The sequence below is a fragment of the Leptonychotes weddellii genome, chromosome 4 (genome assembly GCF_054177405.1).
Source record: "Leptonychotes weddellii isolate Sample4059 chromosome 4, ASM5417740v2, whole genome shotgun sequence".
NCBI classification, from domain to species: Eukaryota; Metazoa; Chordata; class Mammalia; order Carnivora; family Phocidae; genus Leptonychotes; species Leptonychotes weddellii.
Genome location: NC_138372.1, coordinates 113283533 through 113304079, shown reverse-complemented (window position 1 = coordinate 113304079; position 20547 = coordinate 113283533). Strand labels below are relative to the sequence as shown.

At 38.5% G+C, this 20547-nt stretch overlaps 1 protein-coding gene across 1 annotated transcript in view; it reads right to left on the bottom strand.

The window, feature by feature from the left end:
- LOC145720914 (phosphatidylinositol 3,4,5-trisphosphate-dependent Rac exchanger 2 protein-like) overlaps nucleotides 1-20547 on the bottom strand; it is an 80051-nt gene that overhangs the window by 11483 nt on the left and 48021 nt on the right. Inside the window, exon 5 of the mRNA XM_081816088.1 lies at nucleotides 6528-6630. Within this exon, the coding sequence (XP_081672214.1) occupies nucleotides 6528-6630 (103 nt within the window). The remainder of the gene's footprint in view (nucleotides 1-6527; nucleotides 6631-20547) is intronic.

The following is a 20547-nucleotide window of genomic DNA, read 5'->3' as shown; positions in this document are numbered from 1 at the left end:
TTTTAAGAATCAAAATATGCTGATATATCGTTCCAAAGGATTGATATTTATTTCAGTAGCCATCCGAATCATTCAAAATAAATTTAAATTTATTCCTAGAAGCAAGCAATACTTTAGATGTTGAAAATAAGAAATAAGCAGGCTACAAATACCTGCTGTGTCCCCACTTTTGGGGAACAGAAATCACAGTTCTATCGCACTCATGCACCTGTTTTGTCCTTAGCTGAATAATTAGCTATTTTAAACTTCATAGTATTTATCAAGAAAATATTTTCTTAAATAGTTCTAAAGCAATTTCTGGACAAGGCATGGACATGTGGCTCTCTGAAATGTAAGAATTCTGTTACGAAGTTTAGAGTCCAAAGACAATGTACTTTAGCCATGAAAAAGTCTTCACAACCTGCCAAGTTCATGAATGATGCTATAATCATTGCTCAGTTCCTAATGGGAATTAGTTACTACAAAGAACCAAACACCAGGGTTTGGGGCTGAGAATAGATGAAGGAGAGTGGTTTAAAAAAAACCTCTGAAACTCTCTCTCCTGCTACCAAATTTCTGAGCTGTGGGAAGGGGAGAAAGAAAAGGAGAAAAGGAAGAAAGGAAAACAAAACCTATTTTCTCAAGTTAGACCAAATAAAGGAAAGCAAATAGGGAAAAGGGGTGGGGGTGGCAGAAAGACAGATGGGAAGGAATTTAGGAATCACAATTAAACAATAACTCTTTATTTTGTAGTACTTTTCGACTTAGAGAAAAGTTATAAAAGCAGAACAGAGAGTTCACATACCCAGCTATGTAACCTCCCTCTAACACTTACCCTACAGTATGATGACCAAAACCAGGGAAACAACCTTAGTACGATGCTGCAAGTCTTATTCAAATTTCACCATTTCCCACACTTGTGTCCCCTTTGTATTCCAGGATCCAATCCAGGATCCCCTACTGCATTTCGTTTTCTTGTCTCCTTGGTCCTCTGATCCATAGCACTTCCTCAGTTTCTCTTTGTCTTTCATGACCTTAATATTTTTGAGGAGTACTGGTCATTATTTTGCAGAATGTTTCTCAATTTGGGTTTGTCAGATCTTCCCTCATGATTAGATAGAGGACATGCATTTTGTGCTTTCTCGGTGCATGAGATCACTGACATTGACCGTTACATGATGTCTCTACGTCTTATCATCGGTGCCATGAACTTTCATCACTTGGTTCAAGTGGTGTCTGCCAGATTTTTCCACTGTAAAGTTTCTACTTTTCTTTTTGTAGTTAATAATTATGTTGGGGAAGATACTATGAGACTATGCACATACATTGTTTCTCTTCAAACTTTTGCTCACTGATTTTAGCCTCCATTGGTGTATCTTGTCTGCAAAAATGATACTGTAGCATTTAGGAAGGAATGCTTCTATAAGTAAGAGTTATCCCTTCTCCCCAAATCCATTATCTATTTATTCAAGCATTTATTTAAATCAGTATGTATTTATGCATATTTATTTTATTCTGAGTTATTATCCAATATTTCTATTATTAGTAATTTGTTGTTGTTGTTAAAATTGTTCCAGATTGGCTGCTAGGAACACCTTCAGGTGGCTTCTCATGTCCTCCTGAAAGAATCACAATCATTTTTGAATACTTGTTTATTTTTTGGTACCTCAAGATGTTCTAGGCTCATCTTCTCCATCTCAACTGGAAATTAACCACCTCTCCAAGGACCCTTGGTTCTTTTTAATGGAGAATTATATTTAGAACCCAAGATCTGGACACTGGGTACACTCATTGCTACTACGGGCATGTAACTGCTTCTAGGTCTTCTCAGGAGACAGGCTAGTTGACTAATGCCAACATACTCAAACATCTATAGTTATTTCTACGTCTATGTATATCTCTGTGTGTGTCCATCAGTTCAAACGGCTACCTCTGATTCAATCCCAGGCCATAGGGTTCATTCTGGATTACAGCCTTCTCCGTTTCCCTATTTTCAACTTCTTTTTCTGACAGAAAGAAACTTTATTCTCATTATTTACAATATATTTACTTATCTATTCAAGTCTAGTATACACATAAGCTAGTTTTATAATTTCTGAATCATATCCCTGTGAGAAACAGATTTACTATAGTATTTATGTATAATTCTTTTTGTCTTTAGTCTCATAATATTCCATTAAATAATCTAATGAAAGACTTTTGCTTTCTTAAAAGGTTGCAAATAAAACTGATGCTTATCATGCTGACCACAACTATTGGCATATTCCACAGTGAATTCAACTAATGCCAGGTACTTGCACTTTTTTAAAAAAGATTTCTTTATTTGAGAGAAAAAGAGAGAGAGAGGGAGAGAGAGTGCACATGCATGGAGGGACAGAGGGAGATGGAGAGAGAAACTGAAGCAGATACCACGCTAAGCGCAGAGCCTGATACAGGGCATGATCTCATGACCCTGAGATCATGACCTGAGCTGAAACCAAGAGTCAGATGCCTAACTGACTACACCACCCAGGTGCCCCGATACTTGCACTTTTATACCCTTGCTCATGTTGTTCCCTCTACCTAAATACCCTCTCTCTCATCTTTCCTACTGTCCACATCCCATTTATCCCCCCAGGCTCAAAGCAAATACCATCTTGGGCAATAATTAATTGGTCCTTCACTGTATCAGGTACTGTTTTAAGTACATTGAGTATATTGCTTCCTTTAATCCTCACACCACTATGGGGCAAGTGCTATTATTATCTTTGTTGTCATAATGAGGAAACTAAGTAACAGGGAGACTTGTAATCTTGTCCCAAATGATACAGATGGTTAACACTGGCCTGGGATTCAAACTGAGGTTGTTTGGCTCAAGAATCTATGCTATTAAGCTACTATCATATTACCACTTGCGGCATGAAGCCTTTTCCTGGTTATCCTAGTTAGAACTAATTCATTGCACTCACGTCATTCAGCATCTACTCTCTGCCTGTGCCACCAAAACAAAATATACTCAGTGTCCCAGCCATTGAGGGGCTCACTGTCTAATCACTCATTTATTCCCTGTCTTCTGTCCTAAAACACTGAGGTTGTCTATCACTCGTCTGTTGGTGCCTGTATCACCATGATTTGCCCCCACGTGGCCATCATGAGATGGCGCAAGAACCACATCTTCCTTAGTCTTTGATATTGGTGCCCAGTGTAATGCCCTGAGATTGGAGGTGAGGAGACAGAATTCTTTGAGATTCCAGTTTTATTAAAAAGGTCAAAACATTTTTGAGATCAGCTTCAACCAAATAATACTTGGAATGATTAATCTGCAGGACAGAAAACTTTGTTTCTAATGTCAATGAGAGCTTCTCCCTCAAGCCTTTTATTAATGAGATCCGTTGGTTATGTCAAAGTGCTGCCTAGGATTATGATGATCGTTATCAAAAAATTAGAAGGAGCATGGGACCCTTCCTCCTATCCTTCAGCTTTCCTTCCAACAACTCAACCAGGGCATTCGAAAAGTCTATGAAAAGTACGTATACAAAATCTGTACATGAAAACAATAGTGCAGCTAGAAGAATAAATCATGCTGAAGAGCTTCTTCTTCCTAAAAAGGAAACTAAAGATCTTAGAGAATCTTATTTATTAACCTGGCAAATATCCCAACCATTCAGTCTCTGGAGGGTTTTATCTAAATGGCTGACAGGCAAAGGGAACAGAAGAGTTAGATCTTTGATTCCCACCTGTGTTCTAACTACTCAGATCACAGGCAGGGGAGAGTTGGCTTGTAGAGTGGATCCCAGTCACTAATCCCACCACCTGTACCAGCTGAACCCTGGAGAGAGGATGAGCAACAGAAGGAGTACTGCAAAAATCTCTCTGTGCATCAGTTTAGCCCAGTTTCTCCAAAGACAGGGGCCCCAGGCTCTCTGACCGACCTTTCATGAAGAAGTCAGAAACCAGCTCTTTGTCTCCAAGCCACTTGGAGCAGAGAAACAAGTAACAAAGGAGGGAAGCTACCTATTCTAAATGTATTTATTTTAAAAATACGGAAGGGAGAAGTGATAACGAAAAACAGCGCAGTTTAGAAATCAACCATGATTTGATAAGAAACTTCATAACTCTTCAGTTGACTTAAGTTATATTTTATAAATATAGAATAATATATATTAATAATATATGTAAATATCATTATGTACATTGTATCTCAGAAAGGTTTGCACTGCTTAAACAAGTCATTAAGGCTTACATAATATGATTTTTACTTCCCATCTCTATTTTATCGATCTCTTTTTTCAGTTGTGAGAACTTAAAGGTTTTGATTATTGAAGTCCATAAAATATGACTGTATATCTAGCCAATCCATCATTATTCCTGTACTAGAGTATTCTAAAACAGACTAATAACAGTCTCTTAGTCTCGCCATAAACTATAATTTTGAGATGGCTCCTTCAAGTCTTATTGAAAACTTACTCTAACAGCAACAGAGTGAAACAGAATGTTTAGTCTCTTTCTGTATTTTTGGCATACCAAACCCAACCCTGATATGGATAATCACAAGTTTACCTTGATCTATCTTTTAAAACCAAATTTGTATATCCAGCCAAAAAATCGTTCCAAAATCTGCTGGCATTTGCATCTGTATTTGCCCTTTTCCAGCTGACCCATAGTACGTCCTGTGCTTCTTGTGGATCTAACCTTTACTTAGCAAATCCCTCCTGGACCTTGTGAGATCTTGGTTTTTAGTCTCCAGCCCCAAGGTTCCCAGCCTGAAGCTCCAATGTAGCTCTACTTGTTGCACCTTATTTCTGAATTGCAGACCCCAAACTGGTGCCAGCCTCATGACTGCTTCCATGGATTTTTTTTTTTTTTGACATTCTGTAGTATCATCTTGGGAGCAAACCCACAGGGATTTGTATGTTTGTGTAAGAGTTATACGCTAACTCTTGAGTAAACAAAGCAGTTTTAACTACCAAAGCGTATCTTGAAAACTAAGTCACTTGGGGTGCCTAGGTGGCACAGCTGGTTAAGCATCTCTTGGTTTCAGCTCAGATCCTGATCTCAGGGTTGTGGGATGGGCCCCAAGTTGAACTGAATCGGGCTTGAGCTCAGCGGGGTGTCTGCCTGAGACTCTCTCTCCTTCCCCCTTGGCCCCTCCCTCCGTGTGCTCTCCTTCTCTTTCTCTAAAATAAATAAATAAATCTTAAAAAAACAAAAACAAAAACAAACTAAGTCACTCACTAACACTGGGCAATTCAAACCAAGTGAGCATGTAGAGAGACTTGTTAAATCAATTTTCTGTGGTAACCCTGAGAAAATGTGGCAGAAGAAAATATAAAATTGATCTTTTCCAACTTATTTTGTGTTTCTACTAAGTTGTGTCTTTTCTTTTTCTTTTTTTTTTTAAGATTATTTATTTATTTATTTGAGAGAGAGAGAATGAGATGAGAACACATGAGAGGGGATAGGGTCAGAGGGCAAAGCAGACTCCCTGCCGAGCAGGGAGCCCGATGTGGGACTCAATCCAGGGACTCCAGGATCATGACCTGAGCCGAAGGCAGTCGCTTAACCAACTGAGCCACCCAGGCGCCCAAGTTGTGTCTTTTCTATTAGATTAAGTACATTTTCCGAATAATCGACAAATTAGAGGTTAGTGCATTTTTCTTATCTTTTAAAAGAATTTTAAGAGTTAAAAACCAAACTGTGACATTTAAAATACCATTGGGTATTATATCCAAAAGTTCCTTCTCTTGATAAGAAAAGTATATTCCCGGGCGCCTGGGTGGCTCAGATGGTTAAGCGTCTGCCTTCGGCTCAGGTCATGATCCCAGGGTCCTGGATCGAGTCCCGCATCGGGCTCCCTGCTAGGTGGGGAGCCTACTTCTCCCTCTGCCTCTGCCTCTCTCTCTCTCTCTCTCTCTCTCTGACTCTCATGAATAAATAAATAAAACATTTAAAAAAAAAAAAAAGAAAAGTATATTCCCACTTAAAAATACTTCAGTGACCTAAAGACATTCCTAAGATTGCTATTCATCCTCTGAAGGAAAATCTGAGGTATGTGCTTTATCTTCAGAATAATGCACAAGTTTCTTAGCATGGCTTGGCATTCCCTTTGGGAGCTCCAGGAGCAAGCAGGGCCCTCAATTCTGCCCTCTTCCTTGTCTCCAACCCCTTCCTCAATGTATTCCCAGAGCCTTAGTAAATCACCTGCAATGCCCCCAAAATGCCATGCATCCCTTGACCTCGTCCTTTACGTAAGCCCCAAATCCACTCCTGCCCGATATGCCTGTCCAACCCCTTTCCTCCTTCAGGTTATCCCTTTAGACATCTCTTTTTGTAGCTTGGCTCAATTTCTCGGAGAGCCCTCATATAGATGCCTGTAGTGCCTTCATCCCTGGGAGTGTTTCCTGTCCACGCTTACCCTCTGAGCCTGGAAAACTGTCCCTCACACCCAGGCACCCGTGAGACACCTGATGAATGCTCATTACTCCAATTAAACCTGATATATCCTGATTAAAAGGAAGCTTCAAATCCAGGCCCTGTGAAACAGTCCGTACACGGTGCGTGAGACTTACCTGCTTCCGCATCACATCTGTGGCCTGCATGATGTAGCGAGGAGGCAGCCCGTGGCTTCGGGCCAGGATGATGGCCTGCTCCAGCGTCACGCTCAGGGTGCACCTGTGTGCAAAAGCAAAAGCAAGTCAAATGCCATGGGCTCCCATTAAGCACTTCAAAACAGTTTGGGTTACTAATGAAGAGGAGCAGAATATATTACCCCTAATCTCCCTCCTCAGAGAGTTACTCATTTTTCTTTGGGTATCCCCCATGTATTCAAGAGGTATACATGTTAATAAACTTCTGTTTGTTTTTCTCTTGTTAATCTGTCTTTTACTATAGGGGTCTCAGCTAAGAACTCAGAAGGATAGAGGGAAAATTATTTTTCCTCCCTCACACTAATTTCAAAATCAAAAAACGTTAGCCAAAATGGAAGCAGCCAGACAATGAACCATTGATTTTTCTACATAGAACAACTGTTTTTTGTTTTGTTTGTTTTTAGTAGGCTCCACACCCAGCACGGAGCCCAGTGTGGGGCTTGAACTCATGATCCTGTGATCAAGACCTGAGCTGAGATTAAGAGTCAGATGCTCAACCAACTGAGCCACCCAGGCGTCCCTAGAACATCTGTTTAAAAATAGTTTATAGAACTACATGAGTGGGGTCCTAAAACTCATAATGAACTATGTTTATGAAAGTTTATATACATACAATTAAATAAACAGAATTATAATAAAATCTATTATCAGATATTATTCTTCACTGGTATTTCATGTAATTTAAAAGAAAAGACTTCCTAATATTTTTCATACATGTCTACATGAAAGTTAATAGATTTATACTAATTTATGCCCAATAGCTTAGAAAAATAAATAGTGAAATTAATATTCACTATGATCAGAACTGATATTTAAAAAGTATGTTTCTTGGACCCAATCTAAAAGACTGTAAAAATTTCAAAAGGAGCTTTTAATTAGTTATACAGGAAAGTGATGCCCAGAGCAACCCTGAAAAAATTCAGAATTCAGCCCCTGAATTCAGTGATTGGTGTGCTTTTATCCTTTTTTTGCCTTCCCTTTTAAGGCATTTCTTTTACGTCCTTCAACATTTTTCTCTTTGGCAGCTCTTAGAGCCTACTTATTTGTTAACATTTTCAGGTGCTGGTCTCTGAATTGCTTTTTAGGGGTACCTTTTGCATACATTTCACTAAAATGTTCATTACTTTTAGATGTTTTGTGTAAAATTCATATGAGCAGACTTTGTTTTACTTTGCTTTTCAATTTATGGGTATTTATTCTGAAAAAGTTTTTTTCTATTTTTGCATTTACCTCCCTGTAGTTTGGTAGTTTTTTACACATGTATGTCTCTAGGTCTGTTCAGTTTTTCCTTGCAAATGAAAGGTCTGCAAGGCAATTGCTTCTATGTGAGGAATATCTAACTCACTTATCCCTGGTTGGGAGGCTGTACTACGGAAGTCCAACATGTCTGCTAGATTTTGATACTGATGAATTAAGAAAAAGAGGAGTAAGGGGCTTTAAACGTTACTGCTGAAATTTTAGAAAGAACCTGACGTGTAATTGTATTATTATGCATCATCGGATTCTAAGGAGAAACCTGTTAAGTTTCATTGGCTGTTCAATGACCTGACAAGCATTAACATGACACAGAACTCTTTACAAAGCATTAGTAATACATAGTCTGATGGCCTGAAGTGTTACAGTTAGCTTTTGGTAGTATGTGATATTTACAAATATTTAGTGTAGGAGTCTGATAACAACAGATACTTGTTGTTTTACATGCCCCTGCATGCCCTAGAAAGCCAAGGAGTACAGTTGACAGTTCACGCTTAAAAAATCAATTTTTCACAAAGCATTTAATTGTCAGCTTCCTTGACAGACCATAACCTTTTTTTCCTCCTTACGGCCTCTACTCCAATTTTAGGTCCTTATTGATTCTAAAACACTTTAATCAATAACACTCATTACACTAGCTGAATGACACTCAGAAAAAAAATCTTTATTTTTTTCTAATCAAACTGAAATATGTCTGTTCTTCTAGATAAAACATGACTTGCCCTCCTTTGCTTATAACACTTACTTGTTGTGAAGAATTTTTAACAAGCAGCCTATAATTTTTATCCATTTTAAAAATCTTTTTAAATGGATTTATTTCTCCCTACTTCGAGCTGTAATAAACAACAGTACAGTAGCAAATTATCTGCCAGAGACTTTAAAAGATTTTACTGTAATCTCCCGATCAATCAGCATGGCCAGTACCACGCTCTCTGAGAATGTACCTCAAAGTGTAATTTTTTAAACCAATCACACATGCATCACCTAACAGAAAAATCTACCTTAAAATGGATGTATATGCTTTCTTTCACTACTATTTCCAAAACAGATGGCTTTGTCTACCTATATCTGCCTGACCATACTAACCACTGTGTATGTTCCAATTAGGTCCCAAGATTAATTTGAAATTTTTAAAAAGTGAAACATTTAGGGGTGCCTGGGTGGCTCAGTCAGTTGGGCATCTGCCTTCGGCTCAGGTCATGATCCCAGGACCCTGGCAGGGAGCCTGCTTCTCCCTCTTCCTCTGCCTGACCCTCCACCTCGTTTGTGCTTGCTCTCTCTCTCACTCCACTTTCTCTCTCTCAAATAAATAAATAAAATCTTAAAAAAAAAGTGTATTTAAAAAGATATAACGAGGTCAATGTGGGAAATAACTGCCTGTGTTTGATTCATAGTTTACTTGTCCAACAGAGGCCTACCTTTTCCCTCACAGCATCACAGGATCCCATCCTCATGAATTAAGCATGTGGAAGAAAGCTCAGCACTAATACAAAACTTTGCTGTTAATATATCACTATTTGCTTCCTAGCTTCTTCTCTTCTCTCAGCTATATTAATCAGAATGTCAAGTGGAAATATTTAGCATTTGCAAGAAGCATTCTGATTCTAGCATTCTCTGAAAGATTCCAGATCCAGAGAGTGGCACATGGTTTTTCAATAGTGCATAAAGGGATACTCAGAATCAGGTTTTACAAGAGATCATTTGGTTTTATAGGTACTTCGGTGATTACCAGTGAGACAGCTCTGCTAACTCTGGACAAAAGAATGAAGGAGCATTAGGAAGGCTGGGAATCCCAGGCAAATCTATTCAGTACAAGAGTTCTTATCTGACCCACCAATTTCCTTGCTAGCACTATCTCTGTTTTCATATTAGACAGTTAAATTAAAATTTAAAGAAATCTATATTTTGGCCCCATCCTGGAAAATATGGACCTTGGTTTTTAGCTCCTTCTAGGTGCAGTGTCATTTTTAAAATTTAGACAACTCTTCCCCTGGGAGTCACAAAATAAAAAAATAAAGGTCACAGGGTAGACTTTGTCCTTTATAAAAAGGCATAACCGTGTATATAACATATACACTGAAGAAAGTTTTTCCATAATTCGAGTAGTAAGACATTCCAAGTAATAGCTCTGCTTAGGGCATACTCCTGAGAAAATGTACTTAACAGAGCTATAAAATTATGCAGAAATTGTGAATTTACCCACAGAAAGAAAAAAGAAAGGGCCAATATATCTGTGCTTATGATGAATAAATCTTCTTGACATATTTTGTGTTAAGAATAGATCCCACATCACATCAGAGATTTAGCAGTTTTAATATGATAAATGTAACCTGTGGTTAATGGGTCCAATTTAATTTGAAAGGCACTTTGATTTAGCATTGCTATGGAAGAGTCACAAAGAAGTAACTTTTATTCATTCATTTACTCACTCAACAAATATTTTTTGAGTGTCTACTTTGTACCTACAAGTTCCATTAGATGCTGTAAGAAGTGGATTTGCTATCAAGCTAGAAAAGGTTGATAGTCAGCGTCCCTCACTTGTATGGATCCCTAGCAAATTGTTCACATAGCCACATGCTTTTCTAAATTTGCGAAAGCAAAATGTTTTAACTGCAAATAATTATGACTGCTGTCTTGACCATGTCTATCCCAACTTCCCTCTGTCGTGTTCTGGAGTGCTCAAATGGCCATGATTATTTCTGGAACTGAGCTAAAGGACGTAGAATTATGGTGCACTTAGGCTAGGTTGACTGGAACCTATGTATATGATTTACGGTCACTTCCATTTATAGTTAGGTTATTTTTATGATCTTTTTTTTTTTAAAGATTTTATTTATTTATTTGAGAGAGAGAGAATGAGAGACAGATAGCAAGAGAGGGAAGAGGGTCAGAGGGAGAAGCAGACCCCCCGCTGAGCAGGGAGCCCAATGTGGGACTCGATCCCAGGACTCCAGGATCATGACCTGAGCCGAAGGCAGTCGCTTAACCAACTGAGCCACCCAGGCGCCCTATAGTTAGGTTATTTTTAATGTCTCCTGGTGTAGAAATGGACTCCAGAGTATTCGTACTGCCCACTGTGCAAACTCACTCACCTAATATTGAAAAGGAGGGGTGCAGGGCCCAAGGTTGTAATGCAATGTTCATATCCTGAGGCACCCAGGACTGTATGTGGTGGAGGAAAAACCAGGCTAGAAATGTATAGCGCCAGAAGCTAGTCTGTGCGATATTCTTTCAAACATTATGGTTCATATGCTACAGAACCTTATAGGGGTTCTCATATTTGACAACAATTTAAAAATTTATAAGAGATTTAGCAATAATGTTGAAATTAAAAGGCTTTTCTAATCAATAATTTTTCTTTAAAAATTTGATCAGCCATGCTAGAGACAAAAACAGAATTATTGTCCTATTCTCTTTATAGAAGATTATATCACAAAATTATTATAATTTGAAGAGGCAGTCAAAGAGTATGTTACCAAAAACTGTGGAGGAAAAAAGTATAGAGGTGGGTCAGGCAATAAAGTAATAAACACAGTCTTTTGTCTTTCAGATTTTATAATGCTTGTGGTACTTGCTAGCATTTTAAACTTTGTAATATTTTTTGCATTCCAAATAAATAAATATTGTTTCATTTCTATTTTTTTTTTTGGTAATTTTTCTATTCTTTTTCTTGAAAAGGGCACTTAACTTCAGATCCCCAAATCTTTATCCACTCCAGTGTGCTGGGGATACAACAGCAAACAGAAAAAAAATCCCATCCCTTCTGGAGATCAAATTTCAGGGGGAGGAAAAAGAAATAAGAAGCAAATACATGATACCAGGTGGTGATAAGTTATCCAGAAATGTGAAATTTTTAAGGGACTAGAAAGTGAACAGGGTGCCATGGCAGAGGGAGATGCTATTATTGGGAAGACTACTTCAGGGACAGCAAGTGCAAAGGCCCTGAGGTTAATGCATGTTCTGTCTGCTTAAGAGCAAGTGTGGAGCTCAATGTGCAGGGGCACACAGAGAGGAGAAGGAGATGAAGTTAGAGAAGTAGTCTGGGCCCCAACTTGCATGGCCTTGAGGGTCAGAGTTTAGGACAAAGTGAGTCTTTTATTTATTTCCTGGGTTGATGTGAAAAAATTTTCAACATTTACATTATGTGATGTAAAACAATAATTTGTTAGGCAAATTATCAAAATAATTTACTAAGTATGTATCCTTAATATGCTATCAATACTGTATTCAAAGCATCTTCAGTTGCTTTCCAGGCAACATTTGCAAAAGCAAAGTCTTCATCCTGATGCTTAAGGATTTCTACCAACTGCTCTCCCATGCTCCACTCCATCTACCCAGCACCCCAGCTACTCCACCCTCCCCAGAACTTCTTTCTGCTTGTGGTCAACATCTTGGTACCACTGCATAAACCTCTCCCCAAATAAGGAATGTCTGTCCACTTCTGAAGTGTCTTTCAACATATCACAAAATCTTTCTGAATGTAGAATAGCAGTTGACAACATGGGTGTCCCAACCAGAGGCACTGGGATTTGAGGACGTCTCGTAGGACTTCAGCCAGGTTACTTCTACTCTCTCGGCCTCCATATTCTCATCTGCGCAATGACAAAAGCTGGCATACTGGCCGCATAAAGTGCCATAAGAATTATCCGAAGTGGCATGTGTGATCACTTAGCCATGCCTGCGGTGATGCTGTTCCCACCCTTCTTTGCTCCTGAGCTCCCACTGTAAGTCCGCCTACATGCGCTCATTATGGGCAACACATTACTTGGAAAATCAGAGGAATGTGAGCTTTCATGAATCCCATTTCCCAATCCCCACTGCATTTTAACTGTTTACAGAAGCTCTTTCTACTTTTTATTAAAAAAAAAAAAAAATATTCATTAAAATGACCTTGTGGTTAATTTTTATAAAATTTTATAATTTTATAAAATAATGATGCTATATGATTATGATAAGTTCATGAAGTTAATGACAAACTTCCACTAATATCTCTTTTATACATTGGGATTTGGTAGAAGTAGAGTCCATCTGACTATAATTTGGTACTCGCTAATATGCTTTGTGATTTTTATTTCGTATGTTTGTCCCAACTGATCCTAGACTTCAGGTTTCAATTTTATGTGTCAAACTGTAGAGTGAAAGGTCAAGGAAAGCATGTGAAACAGCCTCCTGTCGGCCAGTCTAATTTCCAGATGGCAGGGGTACAAAACGATCAGCGTCCAAACCTCGCCCTCAACTAAGTCTCATTGGAGAGACAAACCTTATTTTCCTAAATTACTTTAAATGAGACATATTGTATTTTGACCATTTATTAACTCATGTCTATTACACTATATTTAGTTCACTTTGTAAGACTTCAAATCTGGAAGCAAGTACATTAGTCCTTTTTTAAAAAAATGTTAATTCTTCTCTTTAAGATGATTCATGATATTTCTATAATAAATTACATTAAAGATCCTCAACACCTAAGGATCTTCTACATATTTGCTCATGTACCATGATTCCAGACAAAAACATCAATTTTAGTCCCAATTACCTTTTTTTAAAAAATTTTTTTTTGTTTTTTTAAATTCCCAATTACCTTTTAAAACCTCCAGAGCTCTAATGCTTCATTTAATGTTGATTCAAATTGTACTGAATGAGGACGCGAATTTCCCAAGGGTCTTGAAATGCATTAAATTGAACCACTGGGGACATGCATCACATCTCCCCTTTTGGGCCACAAGGGTGACGCAGAAACTCGCAGGGAAACTGATGTGGGAAACCAGAACCATGTGAGGTTTACGGCTTTGAGCTCTGCTTTCTGACAGTGGATTTATTTGCTGACTCTTAGCTCACAGTCAGGACTCTGCTGTTTTCCTTAGTAGCTAATCATTACATTGTTCTCTCTTGGGGGTGATCCCACACTTTCCTATTAATAATGGAGAAGGGTCATTCAGATTCTGACACAAATAAAACACATGAAACATTAGTGTGATGAAAAGCTCTGAATTTGCAGCCACAACAATCTGCTATAAACTAACATGATGTATGGTGACTAACATAACATAATAAAATTAAATTTAAAAAAGAAAAAAAAACTAACACGATGTAGATGATTAAGTGAGCAACATTAAAATAGAAAATGCAATCTTTAGCAAGGGGTAGTTTGTTTTTTATTTCCCCACAGTTGTAAAATTGAGGCTAAACATTACTTTGAAAATTTCTATTGTACTCCTCAATAATGCTACATATTTAATTACAACAGAAAACTATCCTCCAAAACTCATTGGAGTCACTGGATTTAGGGATACACACTAAGACTTCAAAGGCTTCTTGAGGAGCTATTTTAACTACTTTGTGCAAAATAGTAGAATTGAGGCACTTGAAGAAATATATTCTCTTTTTTTGTGCTCCTGCAGTATAATTTCTTTTTAGAAAAATAGGATATATGGGAAGCAGATACCCACATCTAAAAGCATGCGTGGGGGTCTCCTGAGTTTAAGGGACCATATGTCAAACAACAGTTTTGACCAGTTCTGCAAATGGAGGCATTAGACATGACCCCTTAACCATCTATATAAACTGCTTAACTATTGAAACTCACCTGAATCATTTGCATCAATGTGAAGGTTAATTTGATTTTGTATGAGATAAATATAAAGTGAAGCAAATATTTCACAATTCTGAAATCAGTGAGTTTTGTCCCGATGCAGAATTCTACATAATAATTGGAGTCTGATTTTGTTTTATTACCTCTGGACTTCCAAGTGTACTGCCTCATTTTCACAATCCTTTATAACTCTGATGCTGCTGTTAGTCATGGAAACAAGAGGGAGAACATTCCCTTAGGGCAAATGCATCCCTCAGAGTCTCTATAGAAGAATATCCTGAAGAACCTATTATTTTGATCATATTCTTCACATGAATTATATGTCTCATTATGGTTACAGGTGTGTACATTTAGAGCCTTACAGGTTGACATTTTTAAAACATGAAATAATTTCCCCCTTTTCTATAGGAGTCTTCTTTTTTCTCCTTTAATTAAAAGCCAGACCCATTATACTTGTGCAAGTGACTGTCACAAACAAGTTATTAGGACTCTAATCAGCTGTGGTTCTCCGAGATACTCTACTAAGCTGATTACCTGGGCTGCATTCGAGTTTTGCAGAGAAATAATGACTATTTCAATCTCCAGAGAACGAAGCAGGTGGAGTAAACTGAAACAAAGCAGCTACTACTGCTCTTTGCACACTCACAGAAGCTTTTTATGACAGATGGAAGGCTCTGGTGATCGCCTGATTTTATGCACTCCACGGCATCACCTGAACTTCTGTCCTGAGTAGCCTAAAGCAGATTAGTTTCAACAATCTTTGAACTAAAGATACATTTCTCCTTGTTGGAAAAATATAAATGATTCTGCTCAGTTTCCAACTGTCTTTACTTCTTTGTGCTTTCCTCATGCTCCTGCCTTATTCAGCTATAATAAAACAAGCAGCTGTGGGAAAATAACTGAGTTACAGATTCTCCATTGATAGTGGCCCTCATAAGAAAGTACTTAGAAGAAATAAGATGGAGAAATTATCTAATTCCTTAAAGTTTTCTTGTGAAATGATATTTTTAGTATCTTCAATGTTCCCATTTTTACAAAACCTTCCCAGAGTGAGTGTGGTCAAGATTAAAATCACTGCTTTCCTAAAATCTGTGTCTAGTTGTTTATGACTTACCCACTGTTTCACCTCCAGACTGAGAAATGTTATAAGCTCCCAGGCTGTCAAACTAAACTCATCCATTATAACAGATGAATATATTGTGCAGTTCCCCATGTTAACATACCTAAGTCTAGTACCATTCATGCTAATTTAATTTCCTATTTCTTACTATGTCATAAATCTCTCCTCTGTAGGTGCACCGCTAATATCTCTTTTGGTACAACCTCACTCTGACTCTCCTAGTCTTGCCTCTTCCTACTGTTATCACACCATCACAAAGGTGATCACCTAAAAATGCAGATGAAAGGGGCTCCCAGGTGGCTTAGCGTCACTCTTTTTTTTTTTTTTAAGATTTTATTTATTTGACAGAGAGAGAGAGACAGTGAGAGAGGGAACACAAGCAGGGGGAGTGGGAGAGGGAGAAGCAGGCTTCCTGCTGAGCAAGGAGTCCGATGCAGGGCTCGATTCCAGGACCCTGGGATTATGACCTGAGCTGAAGGCAGACGCTTAACGACTGAGCCACCCAGGTGCCCCTCAGCGTCAGATTCCTGATTTCAGCTCAGGTCATGATCTTAGGGTCCCGAAATCGAGCCCTGCATTGGGCTCTGCCCTCAGCTCGGAGTCTGCTTGAAATTCTCTCTCTCCCCCTCTTTCTTTGCCCTCCCCCCACTCGCCTGCTCTCTCTCTCTCTCCCTCTCTCGCTAAATAAATAAATAAATAAATAAATAAATAAATAAATAAATAAATAAAATCTTGGAAAAAATGCAGATGAAAATGCAAACATTCAAATGGCTTCCCACTTCTTAACATGCAATACAAAATGTTCACAATATGGTGCCTGGTTTTCCTCCTTCATTCTTCCACTCTACTGTGTACAGTTCTCTGAAATCACCTCTTGTTCTCACGTGCTGCTCCCTCACGGACATGATCTCAGAATGCTTGGTTTGCGTCACACATCACACCTCTTATCATGCCGTAGCATACTTGTGTGAAAGGTGTAGGACTAAAGAACACAGGCATTGCAGGTAAACTTCCCGAGTTGGAGCTTAGATTTGCTAAAAGTGTGTGAACTTGGGCAAGTTACTTAAGCTCCTGAAACTGTTTCCTCATCTCTGAGTTTCATGATATATGCACCTCAGAGTGTTGTTTCCAGGATTACATGAAATAATCCATATCTAGTACTTAACACAGGGTATAGCATGTAGTATATTCTTAACAGATATCAGCAATGTTCGTTAATATTACTACCACTAGCACCATTGGTAGGCTGGACTGGTATCTGAACCAACAGTTGCCTTCCTAGACCCGACATACCTTCCAGGACTCCGTAAGCATTCCATATACACTTACTGAAAAAAAATTACATGAATTCTTAATGTGTGGCAACGTATTACATGTATACTCCTCAAAGGTAAGAGTCATTTCTTTATACTCTGCATTTGTTCAATGCATTGTATGTATTTGTTCAAGAAGTGTTCACTGCTCAAATAAACCTGATGAAGTAATAAATGCTATATAGGGACAATAAGTATTAGTAAAAACAATCACAGATTCCCTTATGGCTTATAAATAGCATATGGCTTTTCTTTCATGAGCAATGGCTTTCACTTTCCTTTCTCTGGGTTTAACCACTGCTTGTACCATGTCTTTTGGTTAACAACTCTGGATGAGTTTTGTAGTACTTAGAAAATATATAACATAGTATATGCGACTCATTATTCTTATATTAATTCATTAATTGTTTTTTAAATTTTTTAAAAAGATTTTATTTATTTGTCAGAGGCAGAGAAAGAGAGCGCACAAGCAGGGGGAGCGGCAGGCAGAGGGAGAAGCAGACTCCCCACTGAGCAAGGAGCCTGATGCAGGAATCGATCTCAGGACCCTGGGATCATGACCTGAGCCGAAGGCAGACGTTTAACTGACTGAGCCACCCAGGTGTCCGGAATTCATTAATTATTAATTACTCTCATCAAAACTCTCCAGTTATCATTTATCAATATTTTCTGGGTTCAGAAGAAAACATTTGAAACCCTAACAGAATCAGTTCTTTCACACTGTGAACATGACATGTTATATATTCTTTCTCTCTATTGTACTTTGAAACTTAGAAATCTATTCCTTGAGTCATTTCATATAGAAAGCCAATCCTCTGACCATCTTTCTCCAATTGTCATCACTAAAGAGAACCCGTGCTCCATAGTATGGCTGTCTGGTTTCCAAGATGGTTCTTTTGTCAAGACCTTTTTTTTTCTTTTTTTTAGATTTTATTTATTTGAGAGAGAGACAGAGACAGAGAAACAGACACCTCGCTGCACAGGGAGCCCGATGTGGGACTTGATCCCAGGACCCTGGGATCATGACCTGAGCCGAAGGCAGAGGCTTAACTGACTGAGCCACCTAGGCACCCAAGACCTCAGACTGTAAGGGCAGTGACACCAAGCACTCTCTCACCTCCCTGGTTTGGCATAGCATGGTACATGCCACACAGTGGTGCTCCATGGATCCTGTTCCCTTCAATGAATGAATGAGGAAACAAGTGCTAGCACCTGATTCTTTTCAAGTCCTAAATATTTGTCTCTATTCTAACACATATTCTTGGTTTTTGACACCAGGAAAGAAAACTTCCTGTCCTTGAATTCAAGGGGATCCTGTTCTCCTGCTCCTGAATGATTTTCTACAAGCTACCTAAGGAGGATTCTAAAAATAAGCATTATCTAATAGGGCCCAGTGTTTTGTGTATTCTATTTCTTACAGATCAGAGGAGTTAGCTCTTGTATTTTTCATACTCCTCTTTCATGTGGTGACTCATTACTGTGACTTTTTTTCTAGCTCTGTTGAGATATAATTGACATATAAGATTCTGCAAGGTGTATAACAGGTTCATTTGATACACTTATATGTTCAAAATGATTACCACAGTAGGGTTTGCTAACTCTTGCATCACATCACAAAACTAACCACTTCTTTTCTGTGGTGAGAATATCTAAGATCTACTTTGAAACTACTGTGATTTTTTAAATAGTTCTTACAAGAACTCCTTTATTTTGGTAGGTATGATCTAATTATTTTAAACAGATGCATTTCATATTTCTAACTCTGTAATGAGAAATTGGATTCACTATTAGAAACACAGAGTAAGAAAGACTCAGTGTTCACTATTGCCAGATCTTGCAGTATACGCTTTCACATATATTGCTCATTTATTCCTTATGCCATCAGAAAGAAATCATTATTTCCACTTCATCAATAAAGTCTCCGAGAGAGGGGTGCCTGGGTGGTGGCTCAGTCGTTATGCGTCTGCCTTCAGCTCAGGTCATGATCCCAGGGTCCTGGGATCGAGCCCCACATCGGGCTCTCTGCTCAGCGGGAAGTCTGCTTCTCCCTCTCCCACTCCCCCTGCTTGTGTTCCTGCTCTCACTATCTCTCTATCAAATAAATAAATAAAATTTAAAAAAAAATTTTTTTAAATTTAAAAAGTCTCAGAGAGACCAGGTGATGTAATCACGGTCACACAGCGAGAAAGTAACAGGATTCAAAACCAGTTTTCTGATTCAAAAGCCAGGGCTCTTTCCATCATACCAAAATCACATCATGTGGATTACTGCATTTAGAAAATTCCAGCTCCCCACATCCATAATTCAACAATCACAATCTCAGTCTCAGCATTTATACTTTAAATGCATTGTTTTGGTAGAGATTAATTCAGCCAGCCCAAACCACTTCACTATGAGTGTACATCCCATCATACGAAAATACATTCATGATTAAAAAGGATTTAGATTTGAATCATGCTAAGTAAAGATATCGATTGTACAGCAATCAAGTAGGAAAAAGAAACTGAAGGGAGACTGCGTGCCTTCTCTACTACAGATTTGCATCTGTCTATATAAAACGCACTGTTCTGTGTGAAGCATGTTCATTCCCGCAGTGACCTCATTTATTCTGGCTTCTAATTACTTTTAAGTACTGAGCACAGAGCGCCAATGTGGAAAGTCTATTGACAACTGAAATGAAGCACCTGAATGAAGAAACTAATTGTTTAATGTTGTTTCTTTTCCCCGCTCCCTTTTATTACCTTAGACCGAGGAAGAATTGTACACCTGAGGGCTAATGCAGTACGTTAAATACTGCTCAGTCCCCAGACACACACAGTCTCTGCAAAATTAATATGGAAAGGCCTGCTGTTGTCCTATTGATCTTTCCCACCTTGGTCACCCTTAGCCAAGTGTTTGTGACAAATGGAAAGCCTGAGAAAATTGCCAAGTCTACAGGGGTTTCTAAAACCTAATGCCTATGTCCTTGCTCCCCTGGAACAGAGAAGGCACTTTTTCAAATGAAACACGTAAATATGTTCACGTGAAAAAAGGACAAACAGGTATTTGTTTTCAGCAATAAAGAATTCACTCATCTGATACACACACGTCTAATAAAATATTAAATATTTACATTCTCCCTATAAGAAAATGTGAGTGACAGTCTAACAATAGTTGCAATCAAAAAGCCTGTAATCGCTCAGCCAATTGTCCAGTAGATTTTATAGAAATAACCTCTGGATGTCTATTGATGCTTTCAAGATTATTGTTTGACTCTGGTCAAACAGACAGTACTGATGAAATTTTCCCACGACCATTCTGGGTTCCTAGGTGTCACAGTCCGAGAGAGCTGAAAGCCAAGGGGTTAATGAGCATTTGAAAAGAAGGCAGAGAGATGGCAGGCAGAGAGGGACACTGTGCAAAACAACCGAACAGAATGCAGAAGTGATGGGTAACAGCTGGAGCGAGATCCTGGCACCAGAAGCACAGCCAAATTGAATACTCCACAAACTCCATATATCTTAAGGCAAAAAAGCAATCGAGTTTAAGGGGCACATTTTCAGCACTGCACAGGGAATTAGCCATGCAAGTCCCATTATCTTTAATTGCAACTTTCAGTACATTCTCTGAAAGTCCTCAGTATATATCTTTCAGCCTAGGCTTAAGAATCAACTGCCAGGCAAA